Source organism: Aythya marila (assembly GCF_965140915.1).
Source record: "Aythya marila genome assembly, chromosome: 2".
In the NCBI taxonomy this organism is placed as follows: Eukaryota; Metazoa; Chordata; class Aves; order Anseriformes; family Anatidae; genus Aythya; species Aythya marila.
In genome coordinates this window covers 80,065,615-80,088,318 of record NC_139043.1, presented here as the reverse complement: position 1 = coordinate 80,088,318, position 22,704 = coordinate 80,065,615, and the positions used below count along the sequence as shown (strand labels likewise).

At 43.0% G+C, this 22,704-nt stretch overlaps 1 protein-coding gene across 2 annotated transcripts; it reads left to right on the top strand.

The window, feature by feature from the left end:
- Positions 1 to 4,379: 4,379 nt before the first annotated feature.
- On the top strand, positions 4,380 to 21,530 carry LOC309874375 (MARVEL domain-containing protein 3-like). 2 transcript variants are annotated; one of them, XM_082752458.1, is made up of 4 exons: positions 4,380 to 4,492; positions 5,462 to 5,617; positions 8,880 to 9,049; positions 20,338 to 21,530. In XM_082752458.1, exons 2-4 carry the CDS (start codon positions 5,502 to 5,504, stop codon positions 21,042 to 21,044), a joined length of 993 nt encoding a protein of 330 aa, XP_082608584.1. In that variant the 5' UTR covers positions 4,380 to 4,492; positions 5,462 to 5,501; the 3' UTR covers positions 21,045 to 21,530. The 2 variants fall into 2 exon arrangements, with proteins under 2 accessions (XP_082608584.1, XP_082608585.1); XM_082752459.1 differs by lacking the exon at positions 4,380 to 4,492 and adding an exon at positions 4,516 to 4,575.
- Positions 21,531 to 22,704: the final 1,174 nt, after the last annotated feature.

Genomic DNA, 22,704 nt, shown 5'->3' with positions numbered 1-22,704 from the left:
TGCGTGTTCATAAATTTTCTATGCACAAGAAGTCTTTCCAATGCCTGCCAGGACTGTTGACTCCAGATAGTTTTGACCGCAAAACAAATATCCAGTGTTGTTGGATTTTATCTGTGTCCAGATGAGAAAAGAAAAACACTAGATGGGAGAGGAGATTAAATGAGAGGGAAGGCAGGCTGCTCGTAATTTCTACCTCTTGTAAAAGAGGCAAGAGCTCCTACCATGTTAATAAAACTTCATAAATATTTTACTAATAGAAACGATCTCACGTAAAAGCCTGGAATGTAATGTGTTCGTGCCAGGAGACCGTGAAGTGAGCTCCCAGATAGCTCCTCTTACCGCAGCTTCGTGTGCTTTACAAGCTGGCACCCTTAATCACAGGACTGCAGACCTCCGGACAGGTAAAGACAAAGGCACTTCACCAAGGTCCCCAGTGTGACCGCCAGGGCAAGGCAGGTGAAAGAGGTCTGCTCAGGTCCTAAATGTCTTTGGAAAGCAAATTACAGTCCTGAAATACCTTTACATTGAAGTGGTAAATTATTAAAGAGAACCGAGTACGGGATTGCAGATAGCCTCCGAGATCTGCTCAAACACGAGTTCTCCTAAACTCAGCCCAACACAGATGTAATTCTTGACAAAGGAGGGAGAAATTTCCATGCTAACAGTTTCTCAGATTTCAAAAGCCATTTTGGTTTTGCTTGGCGTTTCCCAAAGGGAAGAATGGCTTCAGCCTCCTACAACGCGGCTTAAGGACAGGGAGAAAGAAAATGAATGATAAGGTTTCAGATACAGCTTGGGTGGCCAGGAACAGCAGAACTCGAGGAAGGGCAGCGTGACAATGACAGCCGTGGGGACGCAGAGCCTTACAGAGGCTGGTGTTGCAGCTCCACACTTCAAGCTGATATAAATGTGAAGGGGCCTGCAGATAACAGCTTTCAGGGATTCAAGGCTTCAACAGAAACATCCTCGCTGCCTTCAGACTGTTTTGGATGCATCCCAGAAGGAGTTTATTCCCCAGCCAGACTCTAGATTCAGTGTGACAAAATCCCACTTTTATGACAATTGTACTGTAAGATCTTGACATCAGCGCTAGGTAATTGCTCGGCAGACTCTGGGAAGGACTCAGCCTACGAAATGAAACAACCAAACCAACAAGTCACCCAACACAGCAATCAAAGAAGCCGAACGATGGTTTCCATTGCTTAAAAAATAAGCACGTAACAGCACAATGCACACTAAGAATGCAATATTTATATAAAACCATGCATATTGTTTGAATTTCTTTTGCTGAAGCAGTGTTTGGTGTTGTGCTGTTTCTTTTTCCCACTAGAACAGAAAAAATTGACCAACACATAACTGCTTTGTTCCAAAACTCAATTTACCTCCCATCCAAAAGACCATGGATTTCAAAATCCCTTTAAGGAAAAAAAAAAAAAAAAAAAAAGTGAGAAAGAAAGAAAGAAAGAAAGAAAAGAAAGCCTTCAACCCAAATTCTTTTTTTTTTTTTTTTTCCTTGTTTGTAACAATAAACAACAGATTTCATGTAAAAACAACACCAAGAGGGTAGAAAAAAAAAGTCCGAAGCTAATTTTAGTCCTGCTGATCTCAGGAGCTTAGTGTTCCCGTCAAATTGAACAGACTCCAGCGGTGCCCTGCCTGTCTGGCTGGAGAAATCTGTCCCTGGAGGTCCAGTTGCGGCACTTTGTACCCTACACCTAGATTGGTTTTTAGAGTATTTTTTTATTATTATTATCCTAGAAGCAAGTATCCAGGACAGCATTGATCCAAGACACAGATGTGACCTATTCAAGTAAATTACCAGGAAAAAATCAAAATGTTTCACACTTCATTTTCTGTAAATTACTCCCTCTGGAGCTCAGCAGCTAGCCAAAATTCAGTCACAAGAGTTATTTCTATTAAAAGGAGAAAATGATGGCACAATCAGGTGTATCTTTGATACAAAACTGTTTCCTTACATACAACAAGGGGGGTATTTTTCCTGAAACAAGTTAAGCTACAAGACCTTTTTCTTTCTTTGATTGTTCTCATCTAAATTCAGTCAGTACCATATCTGATCCTTCCTATCTGATCCTTCCATGAGCTCTTTCTACCTTTTTTTCACCTTAGAGACATATTCGTACTGCTAGCTCTTCTTATTTTTCCCTAACCAGAAGCATTTAACGTGGGTTGTTTCATTGGTTTTTATGTATAAGCAGCTCGACCAAACACTACCTCAATACCTTGTGTTTGCTTTGTGATTTCTCAGGGGAAATCACTTCTGTCACACAGTGGAGATGACTTTAGACACTTTTTAAGTTCTTATCTAGTCTGTCAGCCTAACTGAATTTTATCCATCCTACAATCACATCCCTTCAGCTGCATGCAGTCTTCCATCAGACACAAATGGCAACAGACTAACCCCTTTCAGCCCAGAAAAATAAATGCTTTAACAAAAAAACTGCTTAAACTGTAGAGAGTGGCTGCCAGGATACATCCATGCATCAACCCCCATCCCACACCAAAAAGAAGAAAAAAAAAAAAGTCTGGTTTTAGTCAAGTTTCCCTGCAATTTTTCTTCCTTCCGTCTAGCTGTTTTTCTGCCACCAAAGGAGGATGTTCAGCAGGCCCCCTAAGAAGCATCCACAGTTTGCATGAAATGTGCCTACCTAAAGGGAGTCGTTATTCCTCGTGTCAAGAATGGACATCCTCTGCTGGATGTAAATGAAGAACAGATTTCACAAAGGTTGATCATGTAGATGGAAGAGAACTGAGAATTCATACAGGCACCCTAACCTTCTCCAGCATAAAACCTGGCAAGCTAGCCTGCACTACCTTTAATTAGAAACTTATATTGAGGAGCAGTAAAACACTCCTGCTGTTATATTGTCTTTGCTACCAGAATGACAGCCTCAAACTGAGAGAGTGTATCAACTAACCCATAGGTAGATAGTAGCATCTTAAACTGCAGCTCCAGGTTAAGGCTTCAGTTACATTAACCACTCACTGCTGCCAAGAGAGGTATCCCTCTCCCCATATCCCTCCCCCAGTTTTTTCCCTCTGAGACATGCTTTTGCCAAGCTCTTGCTCCAGCACACATTTGATTGAAGCACAAAGCCAATTCAACTCACTAAAACAGCGGAAAGTAAATTGGTTTTGGCTGGAAAGCAAGCTGCATTGGCTTACTATGTGAGCAAGTGAGCACCAGAGTTGGTGCAAGACAAAGAGAAGACAAGCTGTACGGCTGAAACCAGGAACAGTAAAAGAGGTCTAGGAGAGGTGGGAATGGTAAATAGCAGAATAAGCTGTTAACACAGCTCAACTGGAGCAGGAAATCAGTCTTACTGTGCTCCAGCAATTTACAAAATGCATGTCTAAGTACTCAGTTCCCATAGATATCCCCTCATTTCAGAGGCAGCAGTTCCTCTGATACCCACAGATTACTCAAAGGGGATGTCACGTTCAGCCCTACACTGTAACAGCTGCACATCTTAAGCCTAAATCCAAGAAGACCTAGCACCCTAAATGTGTTGCTGTATAAATCCTTGGAAATCAAGGGATATTCTGGTCCCAGCTCTGCTTTTAGAGGAGGGGTTCTGCCTTTGCAGGATGGCACCACAAGTCTCGGGAAGCTTTCCAAAGCTCCAGATCAGCCGGGCACTGTGCCACGTTACCAGCACCATCCCACTGTTGAGGCACTTGGAGTTTTTCTGCATGGGACTGCACAATGAGTGACCAGTTCACGGCAGTGCCTGTTCATGGGTCTGCCCAGGCTCTCTGTACGAAATAGCTTCTGAAAAGGTGGTGTGTTTTTTTGAAGCCTTTGGACAAGAAGCATCCCGAAGGGAGCAGCGTACTGTTCCTGTGAGGGAAACATCACAGTGAGGAGACAAAACCCCAGCAGATCCACATGTTGTTCATCAAAGTAAGGCCTTTCAGCAGGGCACCAGGAAAACAGACTGTACGTGTTCAAGTGCTCAATTACCGAAATCCTGCCTTTACACCGGAGGAGAGTCAAGGGGCTACCTCCCTTTTCAAGCTGCCATCTATCGTACTTGCTTTAAAACAGCCTGTTCCTACCCATTTACACCTGGGGACAAATTTCCTCAAAATTTTATTTTGCCTCTGCGCCTCTCGCTGCATGTCTTCAAGCCCTGCACGTAGCTGGAAGCTGACAGAGGGCTGGGATTTTTACTTTATCACTCGTCCGCTTGCACTCCCTCTCAGGGCCCCACTTAGGAGTAGGAGAACGAGGACTTCTTTTTATTAAATTAAAGAGAAGCAGGGCTGTCACACGCCCCGGGACACAGCATTTCTCTCCCCCAAACCCGGGGGGCCCCCACGGGCCGCAGCCCGAGCAGGGCGGGCATGGCGCAGGGCGGGCATGGCGCAGGGCAGCACCTGCGCCAGGGGCCGGGCCGCCGCCGGCCGCCTCCGCCTCCCCGCCGCCGGGGGACGGCCCTGGCCGGGAGCCGGAGCTCGGCGCTGCCCTCAGGTGAGGGGCCGGGGGCAGCGGGGAGAGGTGGCCGGGCTCGGGGCCGGGCTGCCCCCGGGGAAGGATCCCCGCTGCCCCCGGGGGTAGGAGCGGGTGGCGGCCGCCATGCGGAGCGCCCTCTGCCTCAGGAGGGGGAGCGCGGCTTGCAGCGGGGGGGCAGCGGCTCTTCGGCTGTGCGCCGTGAAAATATAATAAATAAAGAGGCTGCCGGCTATAATGGCACCCTGAGGAGGAGGAAGGGAAGGCGGTCAGCGAGGCCTGAGGGCGATCAGTCGAAACCCAATCGACTGGGGTGCTTTTAGGGCAAGGCTGAAGGGCTGCGGTGATGGCAGAGGGTCGCTGAGGGGCTGAGGCTGCGCGCTGAGATCTCCTACAGCCAAAGGGTAGAGACACTTCCAGGAGGAAACACCCCTGTAAACAACTAGTATAAAATTACGAAGGATATATCTTTGTGCAAAGTTAGTTTCAGCTTTGCCTGTAGCATGTTTTCCCAAAGGGACACAATGTTTGGTAACACGTCTGTTGACACCGAGGGGTGCCTTCCTCTTGGAAAACTCCAGAATAAAGGTTGGCAGGTTGGGTGGTAGCTATTTGATGTGTTTAATGCTGTATTGGCTTTAAAAACAAACAAAATACGGTAACAAAGTCAAGATCCACACTCTTTGTGGACACCGTGCCTTGTCCTTGCAGCAGAGACATAAGGGTATGAGCAAACCTAATCACCTCAGTGCAAAAACTGTTGAGTATAGAAAAAACACGACTACTTGATCAATAGGGAAATGCAGAGAAAAACATCCTTCTTTACTGAACTTAATTGACGTGCAGTTTAAAGGATTTTACTTCCTTCACTTCTTAAGGAAGTCTCTACCAAGCCTTGAACCAGCATGAAATGGACGTGTTCTGTAAGTGCTGGTCAATGAATAACTGAGTAGAGCTATAAAATGAAACAGTTTCATTTTTCTGGTGCAGGAAGTTATTTCAGAAAGAAAAAAAATACATGTAAGACAAGATGCCTCATGATGGGAGACGATACCAAGAAAAGCAGCGCAGGCACCATGAGGATCATGGATCCGACAGGTATGAGGAAGAGAGAAGAACAAGAAAGCAATACCCATACAATGGAAGGTAGGTTTGACCACCTTAAAGGAACATATCACAGCAGGTCTACGGTGCCTGCCCTCTTTTTTGCTTTTAAAAACATTCATATTAGGGTAGTAAAGAAAGCATTCACTCAGCCTTGAAATCACGAAGCATGAGCATGCTGCTTTAAGAATCAGGAAACTATTTTACTCTGAAATTTTAAGCAATTTTTAATTTTTTATTGAGCTCCAGGGTAACAGCATCCTAAGAGGAGGTAGAAAGGAGGCTTTGTGACACAGGCAGAGCTGTGATTTTCATAGGGTTATCTGGATAAAGCTGGGTCACAAGCAGTTGAAGTGTGGCCACGGGTCTTTGTACAGGTGGTTAAGAAGTTGGTCAGCAGGCAAGAGCAAGTGAAGGCTTGCTAAATACACAGTGTTTAATACAGAACATCACTTGACTGAGACCAGCACAAGCACTTAACCGAATTCTTAGGCTGGTCTAGCTCGGCTATGAACAAGTTCATACTAATCCAAAACAAAATTGATGTAAGTAGTTGCAGTCAATAAATGAGTACTTATTTAAGTGCCCCAGGCGGTTCATAGCACTTGATAGCGGGTCAGCCAACTATCAGTACGATAAACAAACTAATAGAAGGGTTGGAGTGGCAAATAAACTCTCAGGATATTATACTCTTCCTTTCAGCCTGGCTAGCCTACAGCATATTAGAACTTAGCTTAGACGGTTTTTCTTTGAGGGCATGCCAGTGGTTGCTTTGTTGGAGAGAGGTCTGCAGCTGTAAACACCAGCAGCAAATCAGCCAGGGCAGTAAGGTGTTCCTCACATCCGCTTAGCCTCTGGGGGCCTATTTGTAAGGTAAGGCAATTTAAGAAAAAAGGCAAGGAGCAGGGAGGAGATAAATGTAATAAAGATTCTTGAAAAGCTCTAATGCTGAAGTCCTCCCCAACAATACACATTAGCAAGAAAAACAGGATGAGAATAAAAGCAGTAGTGAAATGCACTGTGTGGACTAGAAAGAGTACTTTCAGCTAAATATAAAAAAAAATTGGATGATAATCCTGTTGTATGACGAAAACTAGCTAACGTGCTATGAAAATTTTGAGAAAAATGGGAACAAAAATCAGCCTAAGTGTCATCCTCAGAGGCTGTATGATTGTCCTTAGTAAAAGCAAAGATCAGGAGGGAATATAGTTAAATTATCTTCAACATGCTAGAAGGAGAGCAGCATTTGCCGGGAATATATTAATTAACCCCACTGTGGGGAAAAAAGAAAGGTGTTAGGGGTGTCACATACGGCATCACTGAAGCAACATCTCTGGACTTTTGTTTTTGCCATTACAAATAAATTACTGGATGCAGACTGAAAATTGGTGGAAGGATCGTAAAGGCCAACAGACCTTCACTGTATACAGCATGGAGTAGAGAAAGGGAAGCTGCAGATACAGATCTATAACAGCCACAGAGATCATTCTTAGAGTCAAGCCAAGACTCTGGCGGCCACCAGTCTTCACTGCAACTAATCAAAAAACTTGTGCATTAATCGTTTTGATGGAGTTTGGTATACTGTAACATTTCTCCTGTATACCTCTCAAGAACAACTGATTTTGAAAGAAAATTACAGTACATTGGTGAAGTCTTAGGGTCATTGACCAAAAGACCTCCAGATACCATAACTGAAGAGATGGGAAGAGTTTTGTAGGAGCTGTAATTTGGGTGCCTAATGCACTCCCTTACGAGCCAAGACTTTCTAGCGACAGTATTTCTCTTTCACAGTGCATTTCTGTCTGAAACTCCTGTAGCACGCTTCCTCTCGTTGCCGAGAAGAAAGAGTTGCATTACCCTGAACTGGAAAGTCCTGGAGGGAATCAGGAGCAAAGGTGGCCAGAAGAGGCCCATTATGAGGAAGAAAAAAAACATCTAGAAGAATTTTTTTTTCCAATTGTACTCAGTTACTGAACATTAGGGGAGCTGTTTTTTTATTTTTATTTTTTGTTTTGTTTTTTTGGCATGTAGCAAGATACAATAGAGAGAAGCAGCTGCATCAGAAGTACCAAAGGGATTGCTTTCAAGTTAACTGGAAGTCTTATAAATCACACAGCTTATTTAATTTATGTGACACAGCTGCGCAGGATGCTTTGGTGGTTGCACAAGACACAGGACAAAGGTCAGAAAAATCAGGATTGTTTCAGCCAAATAGAGCTGTTGGCAGCTGCACATGGAGATGTTAGCATTGGTCTTGTTACTGAAGGTCTTAATTAAAATGTAAGATTACAAAGAGCATGATTTAATGTGGATGAATGTGATAATATTTTTGTAAGTTGAATCTGGAATTGGATGAAGATAAACCCAAGTGCTGTGATACTAGGAAACAAAACTACAGTTGAAAATACTGATATGTGGATAAGAAGTTCAAGATAATAATTGAATAGGAAGACATAAAAACAATAATGTGGAATGAAACTTAAAATACCCTGTAATAACAACATCATCCAGCTGTACCTTGAAAAAGGCAAGTTCCAATTCTCCTTCAAATGAGGGGGAACACTGAGATTAGACCAAGCATTTACAAAGTGATTTACAGCCACTGTTTGTTTTAACCTGAGTGTTAACTCAGTTTTAAAAGAGCAAATTGCACTTTTCATACAGAATAATCTAAATCCCACCAACCTTAAACAGCATCAGTCTTGATTTGCAGAGCTGTATGTCATTGCAGCAAGCCAGACAATTCCAATTTGAAGTATACAAATAGAGATGCTAAGCAGAGATCCATGAAATTCATTTATTTTGGCTGATTTTAGATTCTTCTTCACCTGTCATTAGGGAGTTCAGAAAAGAGGGAAAGACATAAACAGGCTAATGTTTTTCCCCAGTTTGAACACCTTCATCTGCTTTTTTAAATTTGAAAATAATTTTAATTTTTATTCTTTGGACTAGCTAAAAATGTTTTTCATGGAAAAATATCTGTTAACTTCATTTTTAAGGGGACAGGAACTCTCCCCTCACACCCTTCTTGCTGCCTTTTGTGAGTAACCCAACCAAGTCAGCCAGTGAGTACAGATCTTTCCAAAATAACAACGCATGATCAAGTGCAAATATCCTTGTGAACATGGATTTATGCAAGTATTTGGGGTATTTGCTTTCAAAAGACACAAGCAAAAAAGATCAGAGCCTTATGAAACAAGTCAGCTGGTTCCACTAACAGGAGCTTCTTCCAGTTTTTAACGTTTTCATGTTCACAAGAAAGCGTGATCTAATTACTGTACGTTACCTGTTTACTCCACCGTAGGTCAACAAGAGATGTCCGAGGTGGCCAGCATTCAAGGGCTTCCACTGTTTGCTCAGACTCATACTCTAAAGCTTCAGGAGCATCACAGGAATATTTTGGCCCACCGCCTCAGTATTACCCTCCCAAGGAGACCTTCTCAATGAAGTGTTCAAAGGTATGCACAACAAGAGGTACGTGAGGTTCTTACTACCTGCCGTCTACTCCTCTCCTTCCAAGGGCTGGTCTTGGTTTTGATTTCTGTGTTCAGAAGCACAACAGTGTAAAGCTGAGGGGAATACATAAAATTCTAGGTTAAAATTAATGAATGACATAACTGCAGGTTAGTAACTAGTTTTAGGTATTGAAAAGCAAGATTTACAGAGGTACTTCGCATCCAGAGCACCAGCGTGGGTCATGTGCCTAATTGCCAGTTTGTGCAACAAGAGTTAAGCTTTGGGATTTAGGAATAAAATAGATACTTGCATCCTTAGGCAATTTAAGTATGACTAATGCAGCATCAAAGCTGCAGCATTCTGACACATTCTTCTCAGACTTTTTATCAGCTCTGTATGTAATCCAGTCATCACTGATGCATCTTTATAAAGTCACATAGCATGACACAGAACCATTCTACGGACATGAATCCAACAAAACAGCTCTTTAGAAATACAAGTGTGTTTTTTTTTTCATACGTAGAAAGTGGCTACAACAAACAGAGAAGCAATCATGAATGTGGGAGGAAATCAGCCTAACTCTTAAGTTAAACTCATTCCCGTAAACTGGAAAAAAAAATTAGCTAAAATACCCACTGCTCCTTTAAAGTTTTCCCTCTTCAGGACAGAAAGCGTTCTCACTTTGTTTTTAAGAAAGACCCACTGCAGTCTAAGTTGAAACATGCAGTTAGTGAAGAAGACTGAAAGGCTTTTTAGATACTAAAGAGACAAATGAAGAGTTTAGTTGTTGCAAGGAAATGAAAACACATAACACAAGATTATTTCTTTGCTCCACGAAGGGAAGTTAAATAACACACTTGATTTACTCTTGATATTTCTCTCTGTGTGAACAATTTTAAGAGTGAGTTGAGCTATTTTCTCTTAAAAATATGTTGTAATTGTTTATTTGTATGCAGTTTGTTTTTTTCAAGGAGTTTTAACTCCAACAGTTAGCAGAGCGTATTTACTGACACAGACCCATAATTATTTTACTCCTGATAAGATTGTGTTGGCAGTTCTACCTGCAGCAATGCTGGATTGTTTTAACTTGTCTGAAAAACCTTAGAAGACTCCATGTGCTATTTTTTCACAGGTTTAGAAAAATGAAATGTCCCATTTAGTTTCCAGTTTCACTGGTTGTTTAGACTTATGGATAGCTTAGTAGGACTTGGGCTTTCCCCCCCTGTTAGCTTCTCATTATTTCAGTGCATTAAACATCATTAACGTTTTCAAAATGTCCTAGATTTGCATGCATCAGTTGATGACGATGATTTCAATCCCACCATCCCCCAGCTATTGCTCAGTATTTTCCAAAAAATTTAGTGTCTGAGCTTGCAGTGGAAGAGGGAAAAGAGATCATCTAGAAAATAAATCCTTTCGTTGATGGTTTTATTTCAATAAATGAAATTTGAGGTTGATAAGATCATGAGAATTTTACCACCCCGTTTAATTTTTGAAAGTACCAAGATTTAGCGGAATTTCCTAGAGTGGTTTTGCAGAATTTTGTATTTCCTTCAGTCAGATAGCAAACATTACAAATTAAAAATGACATGAACTGCAGAATACAAAGTCAGTACATGTGAGGTACAACTTCTTACAGCATTGAAAGTTCCTGGAAATGCTTCTTAACTATCTCTCTTGTGCCAATGTTTTATCAGCACTCTGATGAAATCCCCCTTCCCGATTGCCTTAATTCCAAAATAAATGAGTAGTATCAAGTGAGGCTGAGAAATCAGGTGATCTAGCACAGTCTTTTCCAGCGAAATGTGAATTCTCCGAGCACGCATCTCTCTGCTTTCACTAAATCTATCTTTTCGTTTTTCCCAGAAACTCTACTTAAGTTTTCAGTGCATGTTGATGAGTTTGTCATACCAGCGAGGAATTCTAAACAGCCAGAGCTCTGTGAAGTATTTGCTTCACCTAAGTACTGCCCTCTTTATCCATGCTTTTCACCAGCAATATCCCAAAAATCTAAAGTCAAGTTTCATAAATAGGCTGATTTTTTTCATAGGGATCCTTCTAACACTTGAACTGCAAGCAGCAGCAGAAAAAAATACATTGTTCTCCTATCTTTTATTATTCTCTCCTTCTGTCAATAACCCCCACACTTTTTTTTTTTTTGTTATCCCTTTAACTGCTGTGTGAAAATAAACCCAACATGAATATAATGGAAGGAACAACTGCCAACTGATACTAAACTCATGCGCCATTAGGAACATTTGATACTATCTAAGAAACTTCATACCATTCTGCTCCTTTTTTAATCCTTTCATCCTGAAAACAGAAGGAAAAGATCTGCTAAAAAATTCCGTGAGCAAGACCTCTTCAAAGCTGTTCAGGTCGATACCACATGGGTAGCAGTACTGGGTCGTATAAAGAAGGCATCTACTTACACGTCCTCTCAAACAATATACTAGAGTGCAAATTTAGGAGAAATGTAAGGATTTGGACCAGGAGAGAGCGAGTTGTTCTCTGGAATAGGAACCATTTTGTGAACTGGGTAACTTCTCGCTTCAGTTGTGTGGCAGCACAGAACAAAGATTTCTCCCTTAATTCCATCTGCTTCAAAGCCAGTCATTTCCTCTTTATTTTCTTTTAACAGCTACTAATCCGTGAGAGGATCTTCCCTTTTATCTCACAGGAGCTGGTGTCCTTTAAGAGCTGTTAACTAGAAGCTTCATCATAAACATCTTTTGAAAAATAAGATGTACTACCACTTGGTTTGCCGTTCTTCATATATCTGCTGATTCTTTCAAACACCTGCCCCTCTACAGAACTTTTGACTCTACTTTGCTATGCTAGCTTTATTTCTAGCTACCATGTGCTTTATTTCATAGGGTAAGTCACACTTTTGGATCTGCAGATTGTAGGTTCAAAAGACAATAGACACAGAATTTTGCCACCTTCTGTTTCTGTAGTACACAACAGCTTATAGAATGGTGTCAAGCTGTCTAGGTATTCTTTATAATTACACAGGAATTGGAAATAAACTTCTGATAAAGACAAACCTATCATCAGCTAAGGAACTAACGCTTGAAATAACCATTTTCAACAGCTACGACAACACATGTTGAAAATTACAGAGTTTTTGGCCTGGGGGTACTTAGAGCTGAAGTTATTTTAGGCGCTCACATTGAACTTGCTTTCTCAGTAAGCCCAGATAAGATTTCTATAGTTCTATGAAAATTAAGTTAGCAATCATATTTGCTTTGCTTAGAAGGAACAAGAGAAGTTGTTCAAGGCTGGCTGCCACGCTTGTTCCTTCACCTTAGAGAGAGCAAAATCTGAGCCAAAACCAAGAACGAATTGCTGATCTGAAATTGGTCACAGATACTTGGTCACTTGACCTCAAAAATTTTTTGTTATGATTTCATTATGTATATTGGTGTGAAAGAGGTGGAGCAATGCAATTGCAGGATAATGTTTTCTTTAGTTTTGCTTAAATGGTGAAGGTAAACAAGGTTTCTACCATCATCTTTGGTCAGTATCTGACTGAGAAAACGCCTGCATTTTAGCCTTGAATCAAGTTGTACCATGTTAGTCATAACTTGAGTGCTAACTTTTTTTTTTTAGTACTTCAACCCATGTGGCATTTAAGGGAGACAGCATTTAAAATGGATAGAAAAAAGTTTGTGATGGAACAAATATAATCAAATCCCTGTTCTTTCCTGCCATGATTACAGCTTAAAGAGGCGCCACAAACAGTATCAGATTTCTTAAGCATGTTGTAGGCGCTTCCAAACAATCATGTCTTTAGCTTACATTCTAACATCCACAATCATTAAAGCCAATTTCCTCTCAGAAGAAGACAGCATTATGATTTGTAAAAACAGAAAAAAGTCTATGACTTCAAACTTAGCCGGGAGGAAATATCAAACTAAATTTATTTGAAGGAGGAAATCGAATTAGGGAATAACAATGACTTTCTCCAAGTTATACTCATGCATTAACAAGCCAGCATTAATTCAAATGTAAACATCTATAAGCTGTTGTTTTCACAAAGCACAGTCTAAGTTCTTCCTGTAGCTACACATGCTGGCAAATACTCGTAGAGTGGAAAAAATAACAAGGTGAAAAGTCACCCTAAGCAGAAGGATCATGCTAGTAGACACTCAGTTAATTTCAACATGTTTCTGTTACAAGAACAGAGCACCAAGTTCCCCTATAGTCTCACTTGTAATTAGGTAGCATGCCCCTTCTTACAAAGTATAGTTAAATACAGTGTGAACAACAGCTGAAATTTGCCATCAAGTTTTTAATCCTGGAATTGTAAAGACAGAGGGCATTAATAGTGTGAATTGGATGGAGCTAAGCAAATGAAGATAGTCCAGATGATTGGAAATGCTTAATTAATATTGCACATGAGCAAGATACGGTGCACAGCAGAGCTGCAGGTAACCTTCCTGTTCTGAAGAGTATTTAATTTTGAGGTAAGCTTGGTTTTGCCACAAAATACAAATAACCACGAGCAATTAGCTCTGTAAATCCGTGAAGGGGAGCTACAGTGGTTGCAGATAACATCTTCTACCTTTAACAAACTGTTGCCCTGTCATGATATGCGACTTCCCTCTGCCCACGTTTTTACATCAATTGTTCTCACCCACCTTTTGGGATTGTGCTAACGGGTGCATTATTGTTTTTAGAGAGGGGAGAACTGCAACTGAGAAGATGGAACTAAGGTAGCAGGGAAAGAAAGCAGGCAAAGCTGGCATTAGCTGTTCAGAATACGTTAGACTCTGCTCCATGGTTCCCTACTGGGAAATCTTAGTTAAGTCTGCACTCTCCCAGTGTAAAATAAGAGTGGTACCATCTTTCTTGCAAGGTCACTGGGTTTGTCTGCCTCTCATCTGACCCAAATTCTAGCAACCAAGAAAAACTGTTGTCTTCAGAAAGCATCTCTCCAAGCTGATCGATACAGCAGAGCAACTATATTGAACAGTAGCTGTATTTCGTGAGCAAGGGATCACAGCTCACTTCAAGGAGAGAAATACACCCAGGCAGGAATGCTGCTCGCCAGGTATGACAACCCACAAGTTGTGAAGGGAATGAGAAGCTCCGGTTCACAGGCTCCTCCAACCTGCCCTACCTTCAGCCAGATTATGGTTGCTTAAGGAGCGATAACACCCCAATCTTTATTTTATACCTTCTGAAGGCGGCTCAGTTTCAGCTTAAATGAAAGGAGTGGCTACAGAAAGTTGGCATAAGAAACGAGCAGTTCATTGTTTTCTGGGCTTTAAAAAAAAAAAGGCATAAAAACCCTGCAAGTTAGTTTCGATACCAAGATTTTGTTTACTACTTGACCGAACAATGGGTACGTTAGGAAGAAAAAAAATGCCATTTTCTGAAATGCAGAACATGAGCTGATTGTGCAGAGACCTACCAGGGACACAAAACATCTAAGGCTTTTTACAGCTATTGTATTTAAATCAGTATTAGTAAGTGCTGGAGTTTAATGCAAGACCTTCTGCTTCCCACCTTTTCCAAAACTGTAGAAGGTGACTCGTGCTGGGTTAACAGGAGAGAAGTTAAAACCATGCTTAGAACTGATGCTTTGAGGAACTGCTGGGACAAAAGCTGTTGTTCCCAGGCAGGGAAAAAAACACTGAAACTGTGCCTCAGTTGCAAGTAAATCAGTGTCATATGGTGGTGGGAAACTCTGTGGGGACAGAGGCTGCTGAAGTAGTTCTGCAAATCAAGTCTGTGAAAATTGGATAGAGCAGGTGGGACAATAGTTCTTCAAGTGAAGACAATACACATTAAAAACAGGGCAATCGTTTGAATTTGAGCATTAATTATTAATATAAGGCTTGTGTGAATCATTAAAAACAAGGCTGATCATCCTTTGGGATTTCCTAGCAGAGTGATTGTCTTTAGTAAAGAGGGACAACTCATTAAAAGGCAGTGGTAGTGCTTCTTTCTAGAGCACATGAATAATTTAATTTTCCCTGTTTGTAACTATTGTGTTCTGAGTTTTGTTTCGGTTTGTTTTTTAATCCACCGAATGTTACCCTAGTAGGGAGATTTTAACATAACTCAGTGAAAGTTAAATCTCACCACTGACTAAAGAACACGAAGAGCTACAGAAATAGTGGTGGTGTGGGGGCTTGGGGAAGGTTTGCTTATTTCTGGCAAAGCTGTGCATTGCCCTGAACTTGCATTAATGAAGTTGGTCTACTTCTCGTTACTCATTTCAGTAAGTCTACATGAGGGAAAGAATACCGTTAGCAAGATACTGTAATACTTTGCATCCAGATTTAACATTTTTGATCTGTCGCGACTGTTTTCTCCTTTTTCATTTCCCTTCTTTAGGTCTCCTCCGTTGTTTTGCTTCCTCCTCTCTTCTGTCACGTTTTTGTGCCCTTCCAAAAGGGGAACAAAATTCCTTTTCCTTTGACATTTTCTCTCCTTCCCACCCATTGTATTTCTCCTGCCACCGACTCAGTTTAGCCCAGAGGTGACCAAAGCTGCACACTGAGCTGTGTCCTTGCTCTCTGTGGAACACAAAACCTGCACTGCCGAGAGAAGTTCAGCATATGAGATCCTTTTCAGGACTGTCTCCAGCTTTTGTAAGTTGCTATATATGGTCAAAATACTTGCCTGCTCCTTTGGAGGGGGGAAAAAAAATAAAAAAACATTAGCTCTGAAAAGCAGAACGCTCCCCAAACTGGAAGACGAGACAAGTTTTAGTGAGAAAGGCTGGGAGAATTATTGTTACTGCATGTGTTGTAGCCACTGACTGTCTTCCCTTCTCCTCGAGCGACCCCTAATGGGACGTGACACAGGCACCACTTACCTGTGCGGGTTTGCATGTGTTTTTTCCTTGTGCTGCCTGCTCTGGCACATGCACCATGGCACTAGGGTCGAGGTGTCTCAGAGGGACAGACAGACAGCCCTGGCACCGCCGATCTCAATGGCACATGGCCTGCGAGGGGAGCAGAGGGAGAGAGTGAGCCAGCAGCCATGCAGAGAGAGACGAACATAAAGCATCTTTGGGATGCTAAATCAACAGGAAGGCATGATACCAGAAGAGTCAGGAGGAGGAGCCCACGTGCGGTCAACAGAGGGAAAAAAAGTGACTGCTGTGCCAAGGCGCAGTGGAGGGAGACACTGTGAAGGCCTCGTCTATTAGTCAGGCCCTCACGGGGTCAGAGGGAGTTCAAGAGGAACAGCCAGATCTGCCTGTCCTACAGATGGGATTTTGTCAGCTGTGGAAACAGAGGAACAAACAGGAATTGACCGTGTTACTTTGTGGACGCGTGTACGTACCCATGCTGATCGTGGTGCCTGCATGTGGGGGTCATTCTGCCGCGGTGCCTGGTAAAAAAGACTTGACAGCTTCCAACACATGAGACTTGAACACGCCGTGGGTTTGCTGGGTAGCACACAGTCACACAGTGTCTTTTTGTGGGACAACACGTGCAGATTTAACAGCTCGCCTCACCTGAAAAGGAGAGCTTCTGATCCTCCCCTGGTCCTGGCTGTGTTACTTCCCCTGCTAAACTCGTGCCAAGCACAGTTGCTCATCAGATGCTCCGTGAGTCACTTCAAGTTGCTAAAGTTGCAGGAAAAAACAGCAGCACACAAGAAAAGAGTTGAATCGTTTCCTGCTCTTTTAATGTCTTAAAACAGCCCTTGGAAGGGCCTGATACTAGGCCAGAGTTGTTACAGGGCCAGGGAAGAACACGATGACTGGGTAGGACCTGTTAGAGCAAGGTCAGCTGCCTGTGGCTCTGCACCCTTCCAGGCTGCCTGCTTGCTTTGCTGCATGTTTGAGCCCACCCTTTGATATAAAACAAAGCTATTGATCACTACATTGATGCCACGGCAATGGCCAAGCATGCACTTCTCATGGAAGGGGGAGAAAAACAGATAGATAAATGGTATAAACTGAAAGATTGCATTTTGTGGAAGTCACTGTGTTTGTCTCAGCAGGTAGCTTACACAGCAAAGTTACAAAGCAAGTGCAGTAAATTGAAGGTATCATCCATTGCAGATTTGGGTTTTATAGAATGAGTGAAGCAATCCTCTGGAAAACTCCTGGCAGCATCCACAGCCTTCTGGATTGCATCAGCTCTTCCCACCTTTAGTGTTGAAAAGCAGCGCAGAAAAGTATGGGAAGGGAAATGGAAATCGAGGAACCCAGACTTCAGTCTCATTACTCAATACGGAGAGAGCTCATTCCCAAAGCCAGCTATTTGCTTTGCTAATTCTGATATAAATCAGTAACATTTTAGGTTGATCCCAAGATGTTGAGCTTGAGAAAGGAAGAGGAAAAAAAAAAAAAAAAGAAAAAATAGATCAGCAGCTGCCACTTTGGAAAAGTTTTTGGCAATGTGGTTTCTGCAGCTATAACTAAGATGACTTTGCTAACCAGCCTGTGAAAGCAGGAATGGCAACGTAGACTCCGAAGTGTGGATGTGAACTCGGTCCTTTTTGCCTGCAGAAAAATGCTTTGCATAGATCACTGCTACGATGCGTTAATTGGCATGCCTTGATAGACTTAATACTCAAAATTGAACTGTCCGACTCCTTATTTCTCGAGTCTGTCTGTCCTGTTTATACTAGTACAATAGATTGGGTATCAGCTTTTAACTGTAACAGATTACAGGTGAAGGTTGTATGAAGTTTTTAGGGTGCCTGGACATATGCCTTGAACATAGCAGGGCTTAATATTTCCTTCAAAATCCCGAAGATTGTACAATTGGAGGACCCATTGATTGCCTACTGCTTTCACAAACCCTGCTGGCTGTCATCGGAGACCTTACATTCACAGCTTTGTTCTACACAGTGTTCATCATTTTATGATTTTCTTTAATATCAGAGTTTGTTTGTTTTAAAGTCAACCCAGACATTGCAAATAACTGATGGAGTAGCTGCTAATGAACCTCTCTCCATCGCTTAGTCACTCCAATCAATTCTACAGCAGGCATGTGTGAAAACACCACAGGTACATAGAAAACCTGTCCAACCTGAATGCTGTGCCAAAATAAATTTTCCAGGCGTGCCATTAAAGCATCTACTGCTGCACTTTAAAAATGCAGTAGCCCACGCTGATTGTATTTCTCCTCCCATCACATCACGCCAGTCCTACCATAGTACCAGCAGTTGGCTCAGTAAAGTCAAGGCTTTGTGTGAGTACACAGGAAATTTTCGAGCAATGCCACTGAGGATTGGGGTCAGTTGTTTTTATGCTGTTACAAACGTGGAGCAGCAGGTGAAACAGGAAGAGTCCTATACTAAAATTACTCTTTAAAAATATTTTGAGCAGTCCTAGATAAAGCAGTGACTCTGTACCCATTAAAAACTTCAAGTCTCTTTGCCTTCATTGTTTGAATTTGGTACAAGGAGGCCCAAATCCTGTGTCATTGACCGAGATTTAAATTTCTCTTTACATACAGCTTCACAAATGCTTCCTTAGATGACGAAGCCTCATGAACACATTTAGTTAACAGCATGATTATTGCCGTGCTTCACAGAAATGGTTGTGTGGAGGAAGAGTCAAGGAAAAGTCAAGGAAAAGGCAGGTTTTCATGCAGAAATGGGCATCATCTCTGAAGAAAACATGCATAGAAGTGCTTGCTTATTTCTTCCTCAGCGATAACACTGTCTTCTCTGCCTGCTCTTCCTATTCATGTTCGGGTATGAAATGTGTGTACACATGCACACATCCACAACCTGAAACATGCTGAGCCTCAGATACTCTGTTCCCAGGTATTACCACTGCTGTCATTGCTCCCCTGTGTGCTAATCAGATGGTTCACAGGGCTGTGATGTGAATGGGCTTCAGCACCTACCAACAGCTGTGTTAGAAGTGAGGGGACCAGTCTGGGGACAGGGGCACTCCTGAAGTAGCCAAAGGCCCTTGTCAAACCTTGTCAGAAGCGCCTTCCAGTGAAAGCAAGCAGCAGCAGCAGCAGCAGCAGGGTATTTGTTGTCTCAGCCCTCTGCAGAGGGACTAAGAAGGGGCTGAACAGGAACATCCAGTGATCCTTCATAGTGGCTGTTGCTGACTTTCTTCGGTTAGAGGCATCTGGCAACACAAGAGAGGATTTTTTTTCAAGCCCACGCAGCCTTGACAGCAATTGAGCCGTTGCTCAAGAGGAGAATGCCATGCTGGTCAGTGTTAGGAGCATAAAATTAACATCTGTATGCAAGCCAAGGATCCCACCCCGCTCTAAAGACAAATATAGGACCGCTGTGTGAAGTATCTTACATTCTTGGTTGTCAGACTACGGTGGGCTAAGCCGACTCACTATTCAGTGATTAATTTCAGGAGCAGAGGATGAACACACGTGGTACACTGGGCGTTTTCATTTCCCAAATAGGCAACTCTAGCTATGCTATGCTTCTACATCAGTCACGTTTACTAATCTTAGCCTGACCCCTAGTGAGCTGTCACAGAATAATCAGATTTATCTAAGCCACGCTGCTCTTTCCTGACAGGCAGCTACTACAAAAAGAAGCCATTTATACACTTCTTTTATTTTTGCTTAAAAAAAAAAAATCTTGATTACCTTTATCAGTAGTATAACCTGAGAAGTCAGCTCAGAAATCATAAGGCTTTCTTCTGAAACCAGGCATGCATAAGAGAACACAAAGTGATATCAAATTTCCACTACTAACCCCAATATATAAGGCATTTTTGTCCCCGTCTCCCACTTTTCTAAACTATCAGGAACTGCTTCTTAATATTTATGAAGAGATTCTGTGAAAGAGAGTGGAAGTTGTGTCTGATTAGACAGTACATTAAAATTAACAAACTTAGGCACAAAATACGTAAGTTAAAGCAGTAAACACATTTTTTAAGGACCTAAATAACTGTACAGATTTTAAGCCATTAGAAGATTCTAGGTTTCTGTCAGCTTTCACCTCAGCATTTTGTTCATGATGGATATTTCTTGTTCAATGTTTATGCCAAGTACTTACAGGCCAAAATACTATCACCATTCACTTTCCTTGGCAGTAACACAAGCACAGTAAAATTTTTATGGATTTTTCCCCTCCATCCCCATGGAGATCCATTTATCAAGCACACTGACAAATTTAAAAAAATAATAATAATTTGCCCAACTTCTGAAATGTACCCGTGAGAGCTCGCACTACTTTTTTTTTCTCATTATTACTTTTAAAGAAATACCCTTCTGCTGTTGTAGCCAAGAGGACTGTGTCTGTAATAGTGCTGTTTATGGTTTTGGTGTATTTTTATCACCCCCAGTTTGCTCAGGACGTGATTTTGACATCTGTTCCCCTCTTTCTGCTCCTCGCAGGCATCCTGAAGTTCGTGGAAATCACGGTCAACCTCCTGGTGCTGATCTGCGTGGGCGCTGCCCAGGCCTCTGTCGCAGGCTTCACTTCCCTCGGCGGCTTGGGTCTCGGGTCCTTTAACCTGAACTCAGCCTACAGCCCCTTCGAGGGGACGGAGCTGCAGGAGGTGAGAGAGCTGGACATGCAGATCACCCAGATGCGAGCCCCCTGCGTCTACGGCGGGGTGGCCTTCAGCTTAGCAGCGGCAGCGCTTACGCTCGTCTTCCTTGTGGTGGGGGTGAAGCCCATCCACCGTCTCAAACCGGGGCTGCTCGTCGGTGAGTGCGCCTTCAACCTCCTGGCTGCTGCGAGCTACGTGGCCGCCGTCGGCCTCTACTTGCATTTTGTCAGCCAGGTGAACTCCACGGAGAGCTGCAAGAGGCGCGAGCGGCTGTACGCGCGCCGCGGCTATACCTCCATGAGCTGCGTGGTGCAGGGAGGCGACGCGGCCGTCGGCCTCTTCGGCGTTGCCGCTGCCTGCTTGTACCTGGCTAGCTTTGTGGTCTGCATCCTTGCTGTTCGAACTGTCCGGGCCTTCCGGAGCCACGCGGCCAAGGCTCAGTACAGCCCCAGCAGCAGCGATAGAGACAGAAGGAGGAGAAGCGACCACGCCGGCCACAGGGCCCCTGAGAGCTCCCGCAACATCCAGGCTCTTGCCACGTTAGTCTGAAGTCAGCTCTGGGACTGTGCCAAAGAACAGGAGCTTCTGCAAGGGACGGGCGCTGGACTTTGCATGCCTAACAGGCAATGAGTCCAAAGTGCACTGTCCAACAAGGTGCTGATGTACGTATCAAATCACCCAATGTAAAAATACTGCTGTAACGTGATGTAATAAAATGGATGCTGAGAGGAAATTCCAACAGGGCTGGACCACATGGTGATCGTACACTCCCTCAGAAACATTGCTGAGATAGCTGCAGCTTCAAAACCAGCACCTGGGTCCTGCTCCAGGTCTCTGCTGTTTTGATCTGAGCAGAGATCAGAACCTGAGAGGCAGCACATGTGTCAGCTATCAGTTTAATGAAGGTACCACTTGCTTCTGCAACCATCTCAGGAAGGTTTGGCTGGCTGACCATGAGCAGAACTCAAGTCAGGAGCATGCTGGCTGCCACTGATTTTTCATGGGAATGCTGTAACAACAAAAAATACATGCATCCTTCCAGTATCTAAACATGAAAAGCATGGGTGAGCAGCAGTAATTGTATGGCCCCAGGGTTGAGAAAATAAATTTAAGAGGAGATCTTGTAAGAGTCCTTTGTTTGAGGCAGATGAAATAGGTCACTGGACTTCATAGAGGAGAGAATGAGGAGAAAAAGGCTATTAATGACATAGCTCAGATTTGTCATCTTGTGGGGAGGGAAGAGGCAATTTTGATTCTAGCTGTGGCCTTTCAGTTTTGTCAGCTCAGAATCGTTGCCCAGAGGAGGGAGGCTCTTTTGAACCACAACAGAGCTTGTTTGTTGCACACTTTATGTACGTATATATATACACACACACACAAACATAACTCAAAGGATTACGTTTGAGGTAGTATGAGCCTAACAAGAAAATGTGATTACAATAAGTATTTGGCATTGATGTGATACCGTAAACATATCTTTAATAATTTGAACATAAACAAGCTTCAGAGCAGTACTGTGCTTGTCAGGAGACACGAGTGAAAGCATTTTCAAAACTTGCTGTGACCCACATTAGCAATAGAGGCTTCAGTTTCTAGGTCTTTGCCCAGATCCAGGCCATCGCTGGTAAGCTGTAAGGGGCTGGGCAGAGTGTTACAGGGATGTCTGGCACGCAGCTAGAGCTGCAGCCAACCTCTAGTAGCTCAGGATAATGTTAGGCATTGCCTCAAGCATCCTGTTGGTCCCAGTCACATTTGCTCAGCCCCTCACCCAGCTCCTTCCCCGCACTCCCCATGCTTCAAATCTCAGGACTCAGTGCTGCAAGTAGTCCAGCCCCGATGCCTCCTTTCAGACAGCAAGAGGTGGGAAGCGAGAAAGCTCCCTGGGACTCTTTCTGACTTCCAGGCCTCCTGCTTGACCAGGCTCAGAGTGCCCCAAGTTCCCAGCTGCATCCATCCTCACCTGAACCCTAATCCCAGCTGTGCTGTCACCTTAGCTGTACTTCTGCCTTTTCTCCCAGTCCTCCCTCCTGTATGTGCACAAACACAGAACGGTAGATTTCTTCATAAAGCAAAGCTGCTACTGTTTGATTTATTATTTTTTTTAACCTGACAAACATTATCCATCCAGCTTTCTGGCCAGAAGTAACAAACCCTTAGTAAAACTCATTTATCCAGGCCTACGGAAAACAAAAGTCCAGATGATTGGGCT